The following is a 20,505-nucleotide window of genomic DNA, read 5'->3' as shown; positions in this document are numbered from 1 at the left end:
AGCTACCCAGTGCTAGGTACAATGGATGTTCTAGATAAGAGTTTCCTCTTGCTCTTCTACAATCTGAATTTAAATCCTAAACAATGGAGAAATAACCATTTAGTAAGGGAAGTGTTGAGCTTTTTAAAACTTTTATATGTGAACTAGTAATTTCTTTTTCTTCTTCTAGTGATATTTCCTACAAATAACACACAGTGCATATATTTTACAGTTTCAATCTTATTTTTTATTCTCCATGGAATGCTAGATTTAATGTTATAGTATGGTTGTCAAAGCTACTGAAATGTGACAAATGTCCATGTCTAAATGCTGCAGAACAGTATAACTTTAATGATTTTAAACAAAAAAGTTGTTATTTTACAGCTGAGGTCTGATGGTTTATAAACCGGTGCCTATGTGTATGGCCAGCCACAAACCTTGGGGATGTTTATTACCTGTACATGTATATACAAATATATCCCATACATATATATGCACACAGGCATGTATTAATTTATGTGTGAAATTTATAAAATTATATACATACACATACATGCATATCTATACACATATACCCACCCTCACCATTGAGGCTCACTTTTCTAACACTAATCAGCTTCATGCCCAATTATTACTGCTGCCCATTATATCTACATGATTTTAGTGCCAATACCAAGCACCTTGTAGGATGCAGGATAGGTACATCTGTGCATATAGATATGTGTATTTATGTATGTTTGTGTATATAAAGGATTTATTTCTCCCTTTTATGCTTCAGTCATGCATTACTACAATAAACAGTCTTTTCACCATAGGTTTGGAATTCTAAACAGTGTAAAATCTACTTCTGGAAAACTGTATATGTTCATAGTTACAAAAAATATATTATATATATATATATGATTGAAACCTATTGAGTACATATGTTCTCTGAATCGGGCTATATCCTAGCCATTAGATAAATTAAAAAACACCCTCTTAATAGGATGTTATGATAGCCTTAAATAGACCATTACCTGTATTTAGAATAGTTGATATATTTTAAAAGTTGACAAAATGATGTTAAAGATTTGAAAAACACTATGCATCTGCATTAAATATATAAAGGTTTCCACCAAGGGCCAGGTTCTAATTCATTGTCTAAGATTTTCATTTTCCAAGAGTGACCAATATTGTAGTCATTATTCTTAAAATTATGGCTCATTAAGGCTTTTATACAAAAAAAAAGCCCTATTTTTAATCATTTATAAAAACAAGTTCTATTTAAAAGAAAAAATGTACATGAACACTAAAGTACTCATGGATATTATCCTGCACAAAGGGACTATGTAAAGACAGGAGGCTCGTTCCCAGTAAGAACACCTCATGGTAGCACATGTAAACCTGGTTTGGTTCCTCTGCTCTGCAGCTATTCAGCACATAAGATTTAAACCATTTCACATTAACATTTAAATTTAATACAGTGCAAATATTTGAGAATAACTTGTTCCCCCCAGTGAAACAAGAACCAGCGTTATGCTGAATATTCTTCAGATCTATTTACACATTGAGCTAAAAGTTCACCATAAACTTTGAAATTTGCTGAATATCAGCAGAAATGTAACTGAACTAGCAGCAATTGCATTTACAATATTTGATAGTTACTTGAGAGAATGCATAAAATTTTCCAGGCTGTACTCTGAATCATATTGCTCTTGATCCCAAAGATCACTCAGGTTTTCAAGGACTGATTTCATACTTGCTTTTCCAGAAGTAGAGGTGTCGGCCTTTTCTGCTTTGCCATCCTTAAAAAAAGTTGGCAGAAAGATAAAGTGAAAGATTATTAACTTCAGAAATTATAGTTCCTAACATTGCACTCATTCATTAGAATTAAACACTTCAATCAATGTGCAAGTTCATGATCTCCTAACAATTTTATTTTAAGCTTTTTATTTAGGAAGAATTTCAAGATTATAGAAGAATTATAAGAACATTCCAAAGACCTCATTAATTGTATATGTATATATTAAATATATAAATTATCAGCATTTAAGTTGTGGATATTATGCCTTTTTATCCCTAGATAGGATTTTGCCTGTATTCTTTTTTTTTTTTTTTTTTTTAATGTTTATTTATTTTTGAGAGAGAGAGGGAGACACAGAATCTGAAGCTGGCTCCAGACTCTGAGCTGTCAGCACAGAGCCTGACGTGGCGCTCAAACTCAAGAACTGCAAGATCATGACCTGAGCCAAAGTCAGATACTTAACCAACTGAGCCACCCAGGTGCCCCAAAATCAACCTGTATTTTTAAGAATAAGGATGTTCTCTGACATAACCAAAGTATAATGATCAAATTAAGGGAACTTAACACCTATGTGATATAGTCCATGTTCAAATTTTGCCAAATGTCACAATAGGATCCTTTATGGTAATAGCTTTTGCTTCCCTAGAACATCCGCTAAGCACAGTTCTGCTCGCTGAAAGTCACCCATAAGAATATTCTTTCAAACAGAATAAAAACTATTTGAAAACAGCAATCCAGGGGCACCCGGGGGACTCAGTCTGTTAACTGTCTGACTTGGGCTCAGGTCATAATCTCACTGTTGGTGAGTTCGAGCCCTGCATTGATAGCACAGAGACTGCTTTGGATCCTCTGTCTCCCTTTCTCTCTGACCCTCTCCAACTCTCTCAAAAATAAGCAAACGTTAAAAAAAAATAGCAATCTAGGTTTCTTTGAGCCTTCTCTTTTCTAGGTTATACATATCTTGTTCAACCTTACTTATATGACATGACTGAAGAACCTGCCTCCATCTGGCTATCTCTTGAGGACTTAATTAATTATTGTTTAAAATGTAGCACCCAGCACCAGACATAATATTCTAAATGTGAGCTGTAATGGAACTACTTTCTTTCATATTTGAACATTACAATTCTGTTATTAAAGCTAGTTTGATTATATAAGGCCACTTCTCACCATAATTTATACTGTGTGTACATTTGACTTCCTGAACCTATGCAGGACTTTAAATCCAATCCTATTAAGTTCTACATTATTAGACTGAATAATACTTCTGGCTGCTGCATCCTTTGATTATGGATTGTTATCCAATGTATTAGTTCCATCATCCACAGTAACAATAATGGCTATCTATGATTTTTGAGAATCTCTACTAGGTACCCTAAGTGCTTACATATACCATTTCATTTTCCCTTCACAACCATGCAATGATACAGACGTTTTTATCCTCCCAAGAGCAAAGATGTCTCTGAGGGAAGAAGTTAATTTGCCTAAGGTCACTAGTTAATCGGAGGCAGGGCAAAAAACACAGACCCAGGTCTAGCTGACTCCAGTGATAGTTGTCTTTTAGCAGGAAAGGGCTAAAAAAAACCTTAAGGCAAAACACTAAAGATGGCCATCAGGAAGTCCAAACTTCAAACATCCCTTAGTATCCTGAAGAATTTTATCTGGACATCAAAAATCCCCTCAAAGGGTTGCCTACTTAATACTAAAGTGAATGCCTTTTGCCACTCACTCTAATACATTCACCAGGCAGTCCCAGAAGTTTGTGAACACCTTAAAGATAAAGCAAATTGTGTAAGTTTGTATAAGTTCTTTACCTTATCAAGAGTAAACAGATCAAGAAGTTGATCTGTCCCCATACTCTGCAAACTAGAATTCTCCTGGCTAATCACAGTATTCGCGATGTTCATCTTAAATTTTTGCAAACCCATTATCTTCTCTTCCAACGTTCCTCTGGTTATCAATCGGTATACGTTAACCACACGTTTCTGAATGAAAAAAGAAGTTAAGCAGCTGCAGCACAAATAAACTGATAAACTTTGAGGTTCACCAAGTCAGGGGGCTTGCATACCTTAACTAAGTGCTTGTATCTAATCAGGGTTGGGTTTTCTTTCTTTACCTGGCTTAATGAGCTTCAAATCTTATCATTTTGCAGAGAATATCAGGAATGGACAGTATGCAAGGTTTCCTCAGCACAAGTACCTTATTTAATGCATGAGGAAGTGGTGGCACAGTATTAGGTGACTTGCCTAAGGTCACAACACTCAGCATCAGAGAAGGAACTTAAACCAAGGCTCCCTGTCTTTTTTGGGATGGGTTATTTTTCCCAGTGCAGAAATGAACCCTGGTCAGTGATGACTTTTTACCTGCCCAATGCGATGGGCCCGGTCCATGGCTTGTAGATCACGCATAGGATTCCAGTCGTGCTCCACAAATACTACCGTGTCAGCGCCAGTTAAGTTAAGCCCTAGGCCACCAACATGAGTTGTAAGTAAAAGAACATCTATGGATGGATCATTGTTAAACCTAAAAGTATAGATATTAAAAAATAAAATTAATACATTTCCAAGGTTTCTATAACAAACTGGACTGTTAAATAACAATTAAATAGCACAAATGAGAACACTGCTTTAAAAATCTATGATAAAGGTGCACCTGCCTGGCTCAGTTGGCAGAGCATGCAACTCTTGATCTCAGGGTTTTGAGTTCAAACCCCACACTGGGCATAAAGCTTACTTAAAAATATATGATGTGGACATTTTTTAAAAATATACATAACACCTTCAACAGTAGAAAGAATATATTCTAGAACATTTCAGATATTTCACAAACAGAAATAAGTCTGGGTTGTGTTTTAGGATGCCAGATAAAGAGTAAATTGCAAAAATGTAAACACTAATGAAGACAAAACCCAACTATGAACCTTTAACATGTGGAGACAGAAGAGAAGAATTGGGGAAAAGGCTAGATCAGTCAGGAAAATTAGAGAATGAGGTGCTTGCTACAATTGTGTTTTGACATCTAATAGCTTCTAGAAACATTATTACCTAACATTATTGCCAAGCTACCACTTATTACCTTCTCACTATGAATCAAAAGGTGGGGCTTTAGACTTTATATACATTATGGTATTTGTTTAAAAAGCTGTATAAAGATATTATTACTGTCCTTATTTTTGATAAATAGGACCAACAGAACATGTCTAGAGTCAGGAGTCAAAGCTGAGTCTGCCTACCTCCAAAGCCCCTTTGTAGGTTTCTAATACTACTGTGCCTAACAATCTCTCAAGGATGCTTATGAAAAAATGCTCACTCTTAGAAGTCAGCAGGTCTGGGACAGAACCTAGGAATCTGCATTTAAAAACCCAACCCCTGAGGTTTCTAAAGCACAGAATGCAAACCACACTTAAACACCACACTGGAGGTGACTGAGTGTCTCAGGTGGCTAAGTGTCTGACTCCTGATCTCAGCTCAGGTCTTGATCTCAGGGTTGTTGAGCTTGAAACCCGTGTTGGGCTCCACGCTGGATGTGGAGCCTACTTAAAAAAATAAAAGAAATACCACACTCACCAATTCGGCTTCCTACCTGGGCCAGCTTCCAACTTGTTCTCAGCAGAGACACACACAGGGATCAGTCAGAGATCTTAGCTAAGCCATCTGTTTGCTTCTTCCTACCCTAACTCCCGAAAAAAGGTGAGGGGGGAAAGTAGTTGTCTCTACTTTTTGTTGATGCCTTAAATTTCTTCCAAGCCCTTCATAGTGCCTCCCTAACACTGTCACACTTTTTTTTTTTAAAAACTAAAACTATTCAATTATATTTTTGGAGTTCTAAATTTTAAAAATGATTTAGTTGGGCTGAATTCTACAGTAACAAAACACATGTGCAGATATTTAGCCAAACAATATTTCATGAGGCAAACTTCTCTATCAGTGATAACTGACTACAGCTTGATTTCTAAGAGTTTTAGAAGCCACTTACCGTGAAACAATGGAATGCCTCTGACCAGGAGGTATGCTGCCATCTAATCTCAGATAAGTGACAGAGGGTAAGTGAGGTTTGAGAAGATCATGTTCTACTATATCAAGCATGCTTTTAAGCTGACAGAAGATCAGTATCCTGTGCTGGGCCACAACAGACTCTGTGCCACTCTCTGAAGTGCTGCCATTTCCCAAACCACAGTCCAACAGCAACTTGAAAAAAAGAATCAGTTGTTATATAGGTGTTTAATAAAGTATAATCAATCTCACTGTGACAAATACTTCCCCTTATGCTAAGAAAAGGTTAAACTTATCTGTCACCTGGAAAGCACATTAGCACTCTGAGCTGTAATCTGTCATCCTGAAGCCTCTGGAACTAGTTTTGAGGTGCTCAGGCCTAGAATCTCCTGGTTACCTCTTCAGGAGATTCTCTAACAGGTCCTTCTCCCCCTTCCTGAGTTACTTGAGGCTCACTAGAGTCTCAATAAATGTTTACTGAAAAAGATGATCCTTAAGCAAAACAGTTCATGAAAAGTTATAAAAGAACAGAGTATAAAGAAAACAATGCAGCTAAATCAGGCCGAAATCAAAATTACAAAAAAGAAAGAATTATCAACCAAGATCTTTAACAGCAAGAACCATGCTGCTATAGATCTTTTGTACTTCCTGCCTACTTAAATTGTTCAGTGCCTGGCACACAGCAGCTACAATAAATAAATGTGCCTGGGTGGCTCAGCCGGTTAAGCATCTGACCCGGGAATATGGCTCAGGTCTTGATCTCACTGTTTGTGAGTCTGAGCCCTGCATTGGGCTCTGTGCTGGCAGCTTTGGATTCTCTCTCCTTGCCCCTCCCCCACTCATGTGCACTCTCTCAAAAATAAACTTAAAAAAAAAAAAAAAAAAGAACTAAATGAACAAAATCCAAGAGAACAATGTTTGTATCTGTTTGTGAAACTAAAATGCCTAGTATTAATCTTCATCCCTAAGGACCTTAAGATAGTGAATTCTGCCCAAAATGTAAGACCTCAACGCAGGATGCTTTCTCCTTTCTACTAATGAAGGTTACTTAGAAAACCAAAAGCTCAAACGGGAAAGATAACCAAAATCCAAGCAAACTCCCAAGTTCCAGGTAAAACTCTCAGAATATTATGCAGAAAAAAAGTTATAACAGACTGGAAAGCTTTTCTTAGAAAGCCCGGCTTGCAAGGCCTGTCCTTGGCTGAAAGAAGTCTTGAAACTTGGGTTTTGAGAGTCTGCCCATTGTTTTCTACCTGATAAGGGTGGCTACTGTGCTTAAACTGTTATGCAAACAATAGGATTATGCTGAGACCTGCTTTCTTTCTGGGAGTCTAGAATTTTGGTACATACTAGGCAGAGGGAGTCTACAGGATCAGACCCAATAAAAGCTTTGGGCGTTGAGTTTCTAATGAGCTTAACTGGTACGCAACACTTCCTATGTACCGTCATCATTGTTTTAAGTGTTGTCATAATTTGATCCTAGGGGAAGAACAAATGTTCTTTCTCTTCTACCTTTGCAGCCCTTAAATTGTAAATTTTAATTAGACTGCCCTAAGCTTTTCCTCCCTCCTTGATAGAGAGTATACATATGGTATACTACCAAGGAATTCCTCTAGATGGAATAAAGAAATCTGATAAATGTAATTACCTCTATCTCTTGCCCCTAAGTCTGTAATCAGATTACTATTTAAGCTAAGTTGATTTTTAAAAATCTGAGGTGTTTTAGGAGAGTATACTAGGTGGTGCCCAGTATAAAGAAATGTGATATCATCAGTGGAACATTCTATATAGTTTCTATAAAAGAGGAGTTCTGAAGAGAATTTATCAGAATGTCTGTGTCACACACATTCAATTATCTTTAGTCCCTTAGGCAGCAACATCAAACCTCACAACCAGTCACTTGTAAGAACGTCCACCTAAGACTTTGTCTCCAAGTCCACACTTACCATACAATCTTCCTAGTATCTTCTTCCAGGTAGCTATCCTACTGGATGTATGGATATATCATTTGGCATATATATTTTTGTCTGGCAGCAGAAATGGCATTCTGGCTTTCCCAATAATTTCTTATAACCTGAGTTTGCCCTGAGAAGACTGATGAACTCCAAGTATTCTGACAAAATCTAGTTTGCAGCCTTGAAGAGTTGATTACTATTCTCTAGAAAATGGTTACCAGAGCCACTTGATATGGGTATCTGAGAGGCCAGCTGCCTCCCTAGAGAGCAATTTAATTTTATCTTGCCCTAACTTCAGCACAGGCTAAATTATGTGAGGAATAGCTTGAAAACCCTGGGGTAAAACAGTTTCTGGATTCTTTTTTGATCTTCCACTTATAGTGCCCAGAACTCTAAATGATACTCAAAATTTGGTGTGACTGGTATAAAAGACAGTGAATCTATGATGCCCTCATTTTGGCCATTATTCCACTGTTATTAATCCAACCCAAGACCATACAAGATTTATTTACCGGCAACTAATTCATACAGTAGGTTTACAGTGAACCTACCATCAAACTCAACTTTATTCTGTGAAATGTTCGCCAATTAATGTTTTTATTTATTATTTTTGCATGTGCATGTGCAGCAGGGAAGGGGCAGAGAGAGAGGGAGACAGAGGATCCCAAGCGGGCTCTGCTGCTGGGGCTTGAACTCACAAACCGTGAGACCATGTCCTGAGCCACAGTCAGATGCTGAACTGACTGAGCCACCCAGGCGCCCCTGTATCTAAGTCTTTTAAAATTGACTTTGCTTATCTCCGTTAAATTTCACCTACAGTTTGAGTTCATCATTTCAGTATCCTGAAATTTAAAAATTCTGGCATTATTAGATAATTCTGGGTACTTGCTGATATACAGGTTTCTATATTTCTAGTGCCAGATTTTTAAAAAGCAAATAAGACTTCTCCCCTAATTCAGAGAACAGACATATTTTAGATGAAAGCAAGCTTGTTTTCTCTCCCCTAAGATAGAACTTTTGTTCCGAATGGCTGAAAAGAACTGAGAAAATGGAAAAGATGGATTCTACAAAAGTCTTAGAAGTATGGCCAGAAACAATCTGGGCCTAAGTTGTACAGTTCCTAAGCATCTTAATTCCAGACACTTCAGCTTCAGAGTGACAATAAGCTTCTAAAATGAGAGATCAGTTTAAGTAATAACTGCAGAGAAAAATGTGCAAAAAGATAAACTAAAAATAATTTAAAGCCTATAATATAACTAAAGTGTGGATGAAATGCAAATGATTTTGGAAATCTAATTAGCTGATTCCTTGACTAAGTATATCTTATAACTTTATCAGCTATGTTAAGAAAATCATGAACATTTTATGTACAAAATTAGTTTGGCCAAATAAGAAAACGATTCCATTTACAGACAAGCTAAAAGCAATACTCATTCTATCATTTTATGATAAAAATCCAGTGTTTTACATTTAGTGATATAAAGATACATACCTGGATGTCATATATGTCATTATATAACATTTTCTATACTAACCCATGTGAAACCTAAAATCTTCATTTATTAGTTATTCTTCATGAAATTTAGGCCAGAATAACTACAGAAAGCAAAAACAATGACTAAAGTCCACATTTTACAGTAAGCTCTTAATTTTTTTTTTTTTTTTTTTAGTAAGCTCTTAATTTTTAAGACTAGTTAGAACTAGTTTAACATTTGGTGCTTGCAATTGGTTCTTTTAAAAACCAATTATTTCTGATATATTTATTTCTGAAATCTTAGAATTTTCAAAAATTCTGTTTTTGAAAGCTACACTAAGACAGCGACATGAAGAAAATGGCAGAGTAGGCAGCTCCCAAAAAAACTCAGAGATACACATTGACAAATATTATAATCAAACTATTGAAAGAGAATCTGAAAAGCAGCAAGAAAAAAAGTGAATTCATCATGTAAAGGGGATCCTCTATAAGATCAACATTGGATTTCTCATCAGAAACCATGGAACACATTACTAAAGAAAGTCAAATAACAATCTACAGAATGGGGGAAAAAATTTGCAAAATTATGTATCTGATAAGGGCTTAATACCTAGAATATAAAAGAACTCTTAGGGGCACCTGGGTGGCTCAGTCAGTTGAGTGTCCAACTCTTGATTTTGGCCCAGGTCATGACCTCATGGTTCATGAGATTGAGCCCCACGTGGGGCTTCATGCTGACAGCATGGAGCCTGCTTATTAGGGTTCTCTCCCTTTCTCTCTGTCCCTACCCTGCTCATGCACCCTCTCTCAAAATAATTAAATAAACTTAAAAAAAAAAAGAAAAAAAGTCGTCTTAAAATTCAACCAAAAGACAATTTAAAAATGATCCAAAGTTGAACGGCATTTTCAACAATGAGCTAGCATTTCATACCTACTGGGATGGCTGCAATAAAAAAAATAGTAAAGTACGCATTGGCTAGGATGTGGAGAAATTGGAATCATGGCACATTGCTGATGGAAATGTAAATGGAACAGCCATTGTGGAAAACATTCTGGCAGTTCCTGAAAAAGTTAAACACTGAATTGGTAGATGATCCAGCAATTCCACTCCTAGGTTTAGTTCATCCAAAAGACCTAAAAAGAGGGGCTTAAACTGACACTTACAAGCCAAAGTTCGCTGCAGTATTATTCACAATAGCCAAAAAGGTGGAAACAACCATTGTGTCCATCAACACATGACAAGATTTGGGACGCCTGGGTGGCTCAGTTGGTTAAGTGTCCAACTCTTGATCTGGGTTCAGGTCATGATTTCACAGTTCATGATTTGAAGCCCCGCACTGGACTCTGCCACTTGGGATTGTTTCTCTTTCTCTCCATCCCTCCCCCACTTGTGTTCTCTCTCTCAAAACAAACTAAAAAAAAAAAAAAAAAAAAAAAAGACTAAACAAATGTGGTATATACATAATAATAATAATAATAATAATAATAATAATGGAATGTTATTCAACTATAAAAATGAAGTACTAATACATGGTACAACACAAATGAACCTTGAAAACCAATTGAGGGGTGCCTGGGTGGCTCAGTTAGCTAAGCGTCTAACTCTTGATTTCTGCTCAGGTCATGATCTCATGGTTTATGAGAATGAGCCCTGCATCAGGCTCTACGCTGATAGTGTGGATCTTGTTTGGGATTCTCTACTTCTCTCTCTGCCCCTCCCCTGTTCATGCATGTACAGGCACGCACTCTCAAAAAAAAAAAAAAAAATAAACTAAAAAAAGAAAACCAAGTGAAATAAGCCAGTCACAAAAGTACAAATATTGTATGATTCCACTTACATTAAATATTTAGAACAGGTAAATTCATACAGATATAAAGTGGACTAGAGGTTACCAGGGGTTAGAAGAAAGTAATGGTATATATTATACTATACATATTTACCACAGTTTCTAAAAAAGCTGTACCAAAAATTAAACCAAATTAAAAAATAAAAGAAATGGCATACACATCAGTACTATTTTGGAAAAGTATATTTATACAGTGTTACAGATCAAGAATGTGTAACACACATCGAACATTCATGAAACCTACTTACTTGTTTCAAAGCTGAGAGTTTAGGGGCATGTTGAATATCATGAAGAGAAGAATTCTGAATTGCCAGTTTTTCAGTAGTACTCTTGAACTCTGGATGTTGAGGTGTCAAGACTAATGCTGGATGGTTGCACAGTTTACGTAAGTACTGTAATGCCTTTAAGGGGGGAAAAAGTATATGCAAGTCCATACATACCACAAATGTCTACATCTTAGTAACTTTTCCTATTTCTACTCTAACCATAGAAAATGCCCTTTGTCCTCTTCTTGCTCCTCCTACTCATTCTTCATGAATCAGTTCAATGTCTCATCTGTGACGCCTTCATCTGTGCTTCTTGTGTGAAGTGTATGAGAGCATTTATTGCATCAATTGTACAGTTTGTGTCTCTCTCCCTCACTAGACAATGACTTCTCATGGCAGAAAGACCTCTTTCCTGCCCAAAGTGGGATAATGCTTACAGATGCTTCTGGAATAAGGCAACATTTCCTAAAGATTTCCTAAGGGTTTCTCAAACTTCAGTGGGTATAAAAATTTCTTGAGGACCTTATAAATCTGCATATCTCTCCCCTACACAGTATTCTAATTCAGCAAGTCAAGGAAACGAGAAGGCAGAGCAAGGTGGTTATTTCAAGTGGTTGTGTTTAAGAATCAGAACCCTATAGGGTCCTTCTTTCTTTTCTCTAATTTTGCCACATTCTTTCTCTCTTGCCTTTTACTTGGCTTATGATTTGGGTTTTGAATTTTGTATTGGAAAGCTCTAGGGGCACTGGGTGGCTCAGTCACTTGAGTGCCCGACTTCAGCTCAGGTCATGATCTTACAGTTCGTGAGTTCGAGCCCTGCATTGGGCTCTGTGCTGACAGCTCAGAGCCTGGAGCCTGCTTTGGATTCTGTGTCTCCCTCTCTCTGCCCCTCCCCTGCTTGCTCGCTCTTGCTCTCTCTCTCTCTCTCAAAAATAAATAAACATTAAAAAAAATGAAAAACAAAAAGCTCCACTGACAAGGCTCAAGAAACGGCTGGACACGATAATAGAAACTGGGAGAGGTATAAGCCCTTTACCCCTCTTCTGTCTTAAAAATGTTACAGTATTTAATTTATTGGTGGCAAGGGAAGTGGGGGGGGGGTTCTATTGTGGAATATTTCAAAAGGGACAGAAAGTCTAAGCTGACACTTTATCTTTTTGATTTGCAATTCCCTTGAGCACATGAGGCAGCACCTGTCTCATGACTTCTGTACTTTTGGTATCCTCTGTCTGGAATCGCTTCCCCTCCACATATCTGCATGCCTCAATCCTCCTTCAGATCTCTGCTTAGGTGTCACCTTCTCAGTGAGGCTGCCCCTGATCTCTCTACTAGAAACCAATCTACCCAACTCTTATACTGCATAACCCCATACTCTAGGGAAGGAGTCTGTTTTTTCCATTGCTTTAGTTAACCCCTGAGCTTACAAAAGTTATTGCCCTATAGCAGGCATTCCAATATTTTTTTTTAATGTAAAGCAAAATATTCTCTAAAACTCTTTACTGGCAATATACAAAAAATACTGCATTTTGTATATTTTAGTATTAAATTACTTATTAATTATAACTATGGAAATAAATTAGTACTCTTCTTTATTTTCAAGAATGTATACACAATACTGAAAAAAATTTAAATAAACCCACATTTCAGTATTCCATGTAAAAATTGCTGCACTGAAGAACATGATTCTTGAAGAATTAAAAAAGAGATTATAATCTATACCTGGAATACATGGCCTGTGGCTTTAAGCTTTGGTTTTTCAGTTTCTTCAGAGAGTGCAGCTGAAGAAACTGTTTCATCAACGTCACACTTAGCACGAGACTTAGCAAAATCCTCATAGAGCTGAACCTGTAAAATTGCCCCCGCAAAAGAAGTATATTTATTTTCAATTGTTCAAAAACATAGCTAGCAAATGACAGTAAGAGCAATAATTTAAACCAGCCCTCATTAAAGAAATTATAATACCTATGCTTCACTAATGATTACAAATTATCCACTGCATCTTGGTAAATTCCTTTAAAATTACATTTAGAAAACAAGTGTAGCACATTAAGCTTAGATGCTAAAATATTAAAAACTAGTCAAATAGTCCTAGACTCAATTTTTCCACTCTGTTGAGGAAGATAAATACATTACCAATAAAAGAGAACCTGAATCCTTACAAGTAAATGAGAAAATCTTCTCTAAGTGAAGTTTTGTGGTACCCTATAGGTACATTCCAAGAGACCAAGTTTTAAAAAATACTTCTGCTGAGGTGCCTGGTGGGCTCAGTCAGTAGAGCATGCAACTCTTGATCTCAGGGTCATGAGTTCAAGCCCCAAATTGGGTATATAGATTACTTATGTAAATAAAACTAAAAAAAAAAAAAAAAAAAAAAGTACAGAGAAGTAAAAGAATACTACTGCTACCTAAAAGGAGAACTCATAAAAGTTAAAACATTACCTAAGGGTCCTGGTTCCTGCCTTGTACATGCTAAAATGTACAATATGAAAGAAAAGAAAATCTAGAGTGCTAAAGAACAGAAGTCAGAATATAAAAACCTGTGGATGCTAAGTAAAGCCAAATGTCACTTCCCTCCCAGCTCCTCCTCCAGGCCACTTAAATGTTTTATACCACTGGCATATACCATGGATTTTCTTTTTTAAAGATTTCATTTTAATCTGTATACCCAACATGGGGTGTGAACTCACAACCCTGAGATCAAGAGTTGCATGCTCTACTGATTGAGCCAACCACGCACCCCTACCATGGATTTTTTTTCATATGGCACCTTTTCTTTATTGTATTTACTTCAAAAAGTCTTCAGCTTATTGCTCCTAAAATATTCCTTTCAAAAATACTAGTCCAATTTTTATACATGAGAAATGGAGGCCCAGATATATGACATAGATAATATAAGTGATCACATAGCTCTCAGCATCTAGATTAGTGTGCTGCTAAGCTCTAAACTCAAGTTATAGAGGGAGGAGAAGAAAGAAGTTTCTGGGTGTACCTGTTTATCTTTTATTCATTTTACCATACTAAATCAAAATACTGAAATGGACTGGTGCATACTAACCCAGAACGTAAGGTTTAAAGAAAATTCTGATTATATAGGCCATGTCTCCCTAATATAAGGGATGGTTTCCCCTTACAAAATACTATATAAGGAAAGGCATACAATAAATTCCTTTGATAATAGTCTCTGTACAAAATTAGATCTGTGCAAAAGCTCAGTCTTATTTCAAAAATTTACTGGCAATGCAGTTAATACTTTTAGAGGGGTGAGGTCCCACTTCCCAGGTTTGAAACTCAGTCCTGATATATATTAGCTATATAATCTTGAGCAACTTACTTAATTTTTCTGAACTTTCCTTTCTTTGTTTGCAAAAATGGGGACTGACAATACCTATAATGCTGTTGTGAAGATATGACATTACAGGCAGATTTCTGGCCCTTATAAACACTGGCTCATTTCATCATCAGATTAACCTTGCAACTTTTCCGATTAATTTGACATATAAGAAAGCAACTATGATACTTGCTTTTGTTTTAATGCCATATTCAAATGCATTTATCCAAATGTATATCCACATGTCCAAAGAGATTCATTCAGGTCCTAGCTCTCTCTCTTTGGAACAGAATAATCCTAAAGTCTATCAAAGTAGAAGCTAGATTGGAGTGATAAAAGCCAAAGTCTAATCCCCTTTATTCAATATTTTTGTGGCTTATTCAAAGCACTCTCCTAATAAACATACCACCAACAACCACAATCACTGGATTTCTAACCTGGAGAGGACTAAGAGTACAATAGTAGTCTTGAATAATTTTGGGTGGAAGATCCTGCAAAACATCTTCTTTCATTCTTCTCAAAAGAAACGGCAGGACTTGGCGGTGGAGTGCATCCATTGCAAGAACACCTGTTAAAGAGTAAGAGAAAACAGCTTCAAAAAAGATAGGAATAAGTTATATTCACTTGTATAGTATATAATTATATAGTTTTCATACCTGCTTCTTGTTCTCGACTAGAGCTTCGAGCATCCCTACTTGCTAATATAGGTTTACCATATCGAGCAGCAAACTGGCGTTCAGTCCCCAAAAATCCTGGCATGAGGAAATCAAATAATGACCACAGCTCCAAAACGTTATTCTGAATATAAAAAAGGAACACTAGTTAATCTTTTGTACTGGGATATTTCCTTACACTTGGAATATTAATGAAAGCCCATTATGAGGACATACATGAGGGGTAATCAACTACATTTTTATACATATGGTCTGTGTTTTAATTTGATAACATTCTTATCAGTATCCCTGAAGGAAATATTCTATCCTATCTGGAGAGAATTTTGAAGTCTCCTCCACCAGAATAAGCCTTGGTCCATAGTGTGTAAATCCTATTGGTGGCATCTATCAAGCAATAAATAGAAAAGCAGAAAGATGAATATGCTTCTGATTCTTTTACCTTTGACACTAAACGTAACATCAAGATTTAAAGAATTTGTCCAACATCACCATTTCTTTTTTTATTTAAAAAAATTATTTTTTTAATGCTTATTTATTTTTGAGAGAGAGACAGAGTGAGAGTGGGGGAGGGGCAAAGAGAGAGGGAGACACAGAATCCAAAGCAGGCTCCAGGCTCCGAGCTGTCAGCACAGAGCCCGACGCGGGGCTCGAACTCACAAATCATGAGATCATGACCTAAGCCGAAGTCGGAGGCTTAACCAACTGAGCCACCCAGGTGCCCCCAACATCACCGTTTCTTAAGGAAACCTAGAAGAGTTTGGTTATAGGTCAAATCTATCCAGTATTCAAAGTAATAAGGAACAGGCAAAGGTTCTTTCCAATTCTACTATTGAAGTTTCATTTGTAAAAAAAAGAAATCAGCACTTTTTCATTTTGGATGCATTCTCAATATGTTTGGATCCTAAGGTACCAACCCACCACCTTACCCACTTCCAGAAGCCCTCTTCACCCTGCTCAGGCTATGATTCATTATGGTGGGCTGCCCTGCCATATGGATACCCTTCTAATCCCACTTAGGCTCTGCCTCCTAACTCCAGGCTACCATGGGTCTTCAGTGCAGAAACCCTTATAGCTTCAGAGCTAAAATGTTCAGGATGGGAGGGCAGAAAGAAAGAGGGCCTTTAAGGAAACAAAAAAACCAAATTTGGTGTGAAAGTAATATTGTGAACAATTAAGTGTTCACTTAATGATCAAAACCCTAATACTTATATCAGTCCATTAACAAAAATAAATTTAAAAGAAAAGTAACAAAGATGTAAGCTAAGAACTGTTGATTTTTTTTAGCGTCAGAAGGAATCTTAGAGGTCACTTGGTGTTCACCATTCCACTAACTGGAGAATGATGAAGGGTATTTTCCCACCAGAGTTGGCTATCCAAGTTAGGTGTGAACATTTGCAGCCAGTTCCCCTGGAAGATAACAGAATCTCTCAAAAGTATCAGAAGACTTCTATAAATTTACCCATCTCTTTCCTTTTCCAATACAACCTTCTACAATCTTTTCCAATTTTCTCTTAACTCCAGGTATTCACACCTCTACTATATGATGATTCCCCTATGAATCAGCTCTAAGTTTTCAACATTAAATCAGACTGTGGTGTAATACCACAGAAGTAGAATGGCCAGTGTGGAATAAAGTCTGACTAGTTTCCCATATTTTGGACACAAGACTTCTATTTACATACTATTTTAATTCTAGTATAGTTAACTATTTTACTATTTTAATTCTAGTATAGTTAACATGCGGTGTTGTATAAGTTGTACAATATAGTGATTCAGAAATTCCATACACCATCCAGTGCTCTTCATATTGCTTTTAAAACCTGGTTTGCTCAGATGCTATTACATACCAAATGAACCATTATGAACCAAATGAACTACTGGAATTTATTCCTATAAATGGAAGGAAGGAAAGACGGAAGGAAGGAAGGAAGGAAGGAAGGAAGGAAGGAAGGAAGGGAGGGAGGAAGGAGGGAGGGAGGAAGGAAGGGAGGGAGGGAGGGAGGGAGGAAGGAAGGAAGGGGGGGAGGAAGGAAGGAAATAAGGAAGAGAGGAAGGAAGAGAAGGAGGGAGGAAGGAAGGAAGGTGGGGAGGAAGGAAGGAAATAAGGAAGAGAGGAAGGAAGGGAAGGAGGGAGGGAGGGAGCAGGCAGGCGGAAAAACGTGTCTTTAATTCACTGCCAAATGTCAAACCTTCTTTCCACATGGCAAACAGTGGGCGAGAACAGTAAATAATTACCTGGATTGGTGTTCCAGAAAGAATAATCCTATAATTAGCAGTCAGTTGTTTTACAGCTTTTGACAATTTTGTTTTTCCATTTTTGATGACATGGCCTTCATCAAGAATACAGTAGTTAAATTTAATATTTCTAAGGGAGAATAAACAAAAAAATTTAGCACCTTTTAATATATTGCAGGAACTATATAAAGTCTTTCAGACAGGAAAATATTAACACTCTTCGTAAGTTTTTCTAAAGAAAAAAATTTTAATTCTTACCTAAAGAAATCTATGTCATTCCTCACAACATCATATGAAGCCACTATCAGATTGTGCCTTTTTACTTGATGCTGTAACCTGCATTTAAAAATAAGTAAGATTGAGGGGCGCCTGGGTGGCGCAGTCGGTTAAGTGTCCGACTTCAGCCAGGTCACGATCTCGCGGTCCGGGAGTTCGAGCCCCGCGTCAGGCTCTGGGCTGATGGCTCAGAGCCTGGAGCCTGTTTCCGATTCTGTGTCTCCCTCTCTCTCTGCCCCTCCCCCGTTCATGCTCTGTCTCTCTCTGTCCCAAAAATAAATAAACGTTGAAAAAAAAAAATTTAAAATAAAAATAAGTAAGACTGGGAAATGAGGAACCTGCAAAGTCTGTAATAGAGTTTCAAAGAGGGAAACTACAGCTGCCGTCTTACAAGGTGTTTTCAATGTGCCTACTAAGCCCAGCATTCTTTTCTGCTTATTCTACATCCATGACCCTGATACCTGAAGACCGTTCTTCTTTTGATTTGGCCTTGTTAGCCTAACTCAGTCTGATTAGAAAAGAGATGGGTACCTGATTCAAAATGTAGTGGACATTGTAACTTTATGTGCTCACACCTCTTCTTTGAAGGCACTATTTTGTGCTGGGGGTTGAGGGGAAGCCATCAATCACATGTCCCCATAATCACCAAAGAGATGAAACACTGAATCAGGTTGGGCCATTCACAATATTTTACCCCCTGACCATAAAGACTGGTTTGGGAGCATGACCCAAAGCAGTTAGTCATTTCTAGTATTGATATATTCGTGATGGGAGAGGGAAGATCTCTGTTCACGACAGTTGCCAAGTTAGGTGAATGTGGGCCTCAGACTGTTTATCGTCATCTTATTTACTGAATGCACAGACCAATGAAACAAGTTATGTATCAAGAGGAAGAGCAAATGAGAGCAATTTAGATGTACCTGAAGCAAGAATTCACCCCTGAAATTCTCAAAGTTAGTGAATAAATGGACTTCCTGTTTGCTTAAGTTTGTAAATGAATAAATTCTAACGAAAGACACTATAGTAAATTCTTTATAAGAGTGTAAGCTGTTGCCTATTTAATTAGCTGAGTGACCTTAGACCCAGGCCCCATGTTTTATTAGACTTCTATCTGCCAACAGAGAACAAAATTAATAACCATACCTCATGTGGTGACTGTGAGAATACACAATACACAATTTTACATAAATGTAAAACTACTAAGAATAATGCCTGGCTAATAAATGCTGAATATGTGTTAGCTATTATAAATACAGAGGGGTGGCAAATTTATGGACTAATCAGCAACCTATGACTATCCATGCTTTAAAAGATGAACTGAAGGACTAGAGTTAAGATGGTGGAAAAGTAGGGGGCCCTAAGCTTGCCTTGTCCCTCAAAGACAGCTAGATAAATATCAAATCATTCTGAACACCCAAGAAATTGATCCTAGGGCAGAGAGAACAAATTGCACATCTACAGGTAGAAAAATGGCCATATCGTGGAAGGTAGGAGCTACAGAGAATTGATCTGGGGGAGAAAAGAGCAGCAGGTGCTGCAGAGGGGAGGGAGCCCTGAACACTGGAAAAGGAGAGAAAGAGAGGATGCAATAGTGCAGAGAGGATTGCACAAAAAAATTCTTTCCCCACATCACTGACTGGGAAAAGGAGAGGGGCTGACCACTTTTAGAAGTCCCCACCATCGCTGGGGTCGTGGCCTTAGCAGTGCTCTGGTGGGGAGGGAGGGTGGAGGCCTGGGAGTGGGCAGTGTAGTCTGAGGATGCCCTGGGTCACACAGGGAGAAACAGTTGCCCTTCCTGAAGTGCATTTGAGAATGATGGCACAGCCTCTTAGGGTACAAGAACTGGCTGTGCCAATGTGCTGCCCTAGCATAGCTGTTCACTAGCATAGAAATAGAGACACCTGCTGAAGGCAGCAAACCTTGGTGCCAGCTTTTTGCTGTGCTTTATCATACACCACAAACCACTGTGCAGTCATGCAACTGCTTTACTGAGACAAACCACTGGCCACAGCATGGTGAGACCCTCCCCCAGAGGATTGGTGCAGGTCTCTAAAATTTGGAGTTTTGAAACTCAGCCACACATCTGAGATAAATAAAACACAGGAGTACTGTGCCACTGACAGGCAGACAGCATGGACACAGAGTGAAGGCAGGGATCTGACAGAAGTTGGGGACATAAGAGGGGTGATTGTTTGCTCTTTTGTGAGGGCTTCCTGAAGAATGGCAGGCACGAACTCCCTGCTGTGAAGACGAGAGAGCAGGATGACGCCACTTCACCCCTGTCCATCAGCATGACCCACTTCAGTGAGCTATACAGCACTCCCCAACAGAGACTGCTTACACCAAGTACTGCCCCCCTGCACCCTGCAGGTGCATCTCCATTTGGGCAAGGTGCCTCAGAATCAGTGCAGCAGGTCCCTCACCCAGAAGACCAGCACAAACCTCTCACACACACCAACTCTACTGATCACAGAATGCTGCAAAGCCTCAGCTCTAGGGGAAAGAGGTACAGTTCTTTTAACAGGGAGACCAAAACACACCTAGTTAAAACTTGCCACACAGTGGACAAGGTCCAAACATCCCTCCACTGCAGGCAAGGAGAAACTCTGTAAAGAAGTGACTTGAGGAAAGGAGGAGCCAAAATACAACAGTAGACTGCACACTCTGAAACACCTCCTGAAGCACCAGGCCCAAAA

At 38.0% G+C, this 20,505-nt stretch overlaps 1 protein-coding gene across 2 annotated transcripts in view; it reads right to left on the bottom strand.

Moving 5' to 3' along the window:
- Positions 1-203: 203 nt before the first annotated feature.
- Positions 204-20,505, bottom strand: part of BTAF1 (B-TFIID TATA-box binding protein associated factor 1) — a 120,324-nt gene continuing 100,022 nt past the window's right edge. For both annotated transcript variants that reach the window (XM_045438197.1, XM_045438198.1), the window contains 10 exons: positions 17,792-17,869; positions 17,534-17,663; positions 15,281-15,422; positions 15,062-15,192; positions 13,016-13,141; positions 11,279-11,431; positions 5,738-5,949; positions 4,126-4,285; positions 3,577-3,747; positions 204-1,763 (listed from right to left, as the gene is read on the bottom strand). In XM_045438197.1, coding sequence (XP_045294153.1) covers positions 1,620-1,763; positions 3,577-3,747; positions 4,126-4,285; positions 5,738-5,949; positions 11,279-11,431; positions 13,016-13,141; positions 15,062-15,192; positions 15,281-15,422; positions 17,534-17,663; positions 17,792-17,869 — 1,447 coding nt within the window. In that variant the 3' untranslated portion in view covers positions 204-1,619. The remainder of the gene's footprint in view (positions 1,764-3,576; positions 3,748-4,125; positions 4,286-5,737; positions 5,950-11,278; positions 11,432-13,015; positions 13,142-15,061; positions 15,193-15,280; positions 15,423-17,533; positions 17,664-17,791; positions 17,870-20,505) is intronic.

Source organism: Leopardus geoffroyi, chromosome D2 (assembly GCF_018350155.1).
Source record: "Leopardus geoffroyi isolate Oge1 chromosome D2, O.geoffroyi_Oge1_pat1.0, whole genome shotgun sequence".
NCBI lineage: Eukaryota > Metazoa > Chordata > Mammalia > Carnivora > Felidae > Leopardus > Leopardus geoffroyi.
The sequence above is the reverse complement of the archived record's forward strand: the minus strand, read 5'-3'. Positions and strand labels throughout refer to the sequence as shown.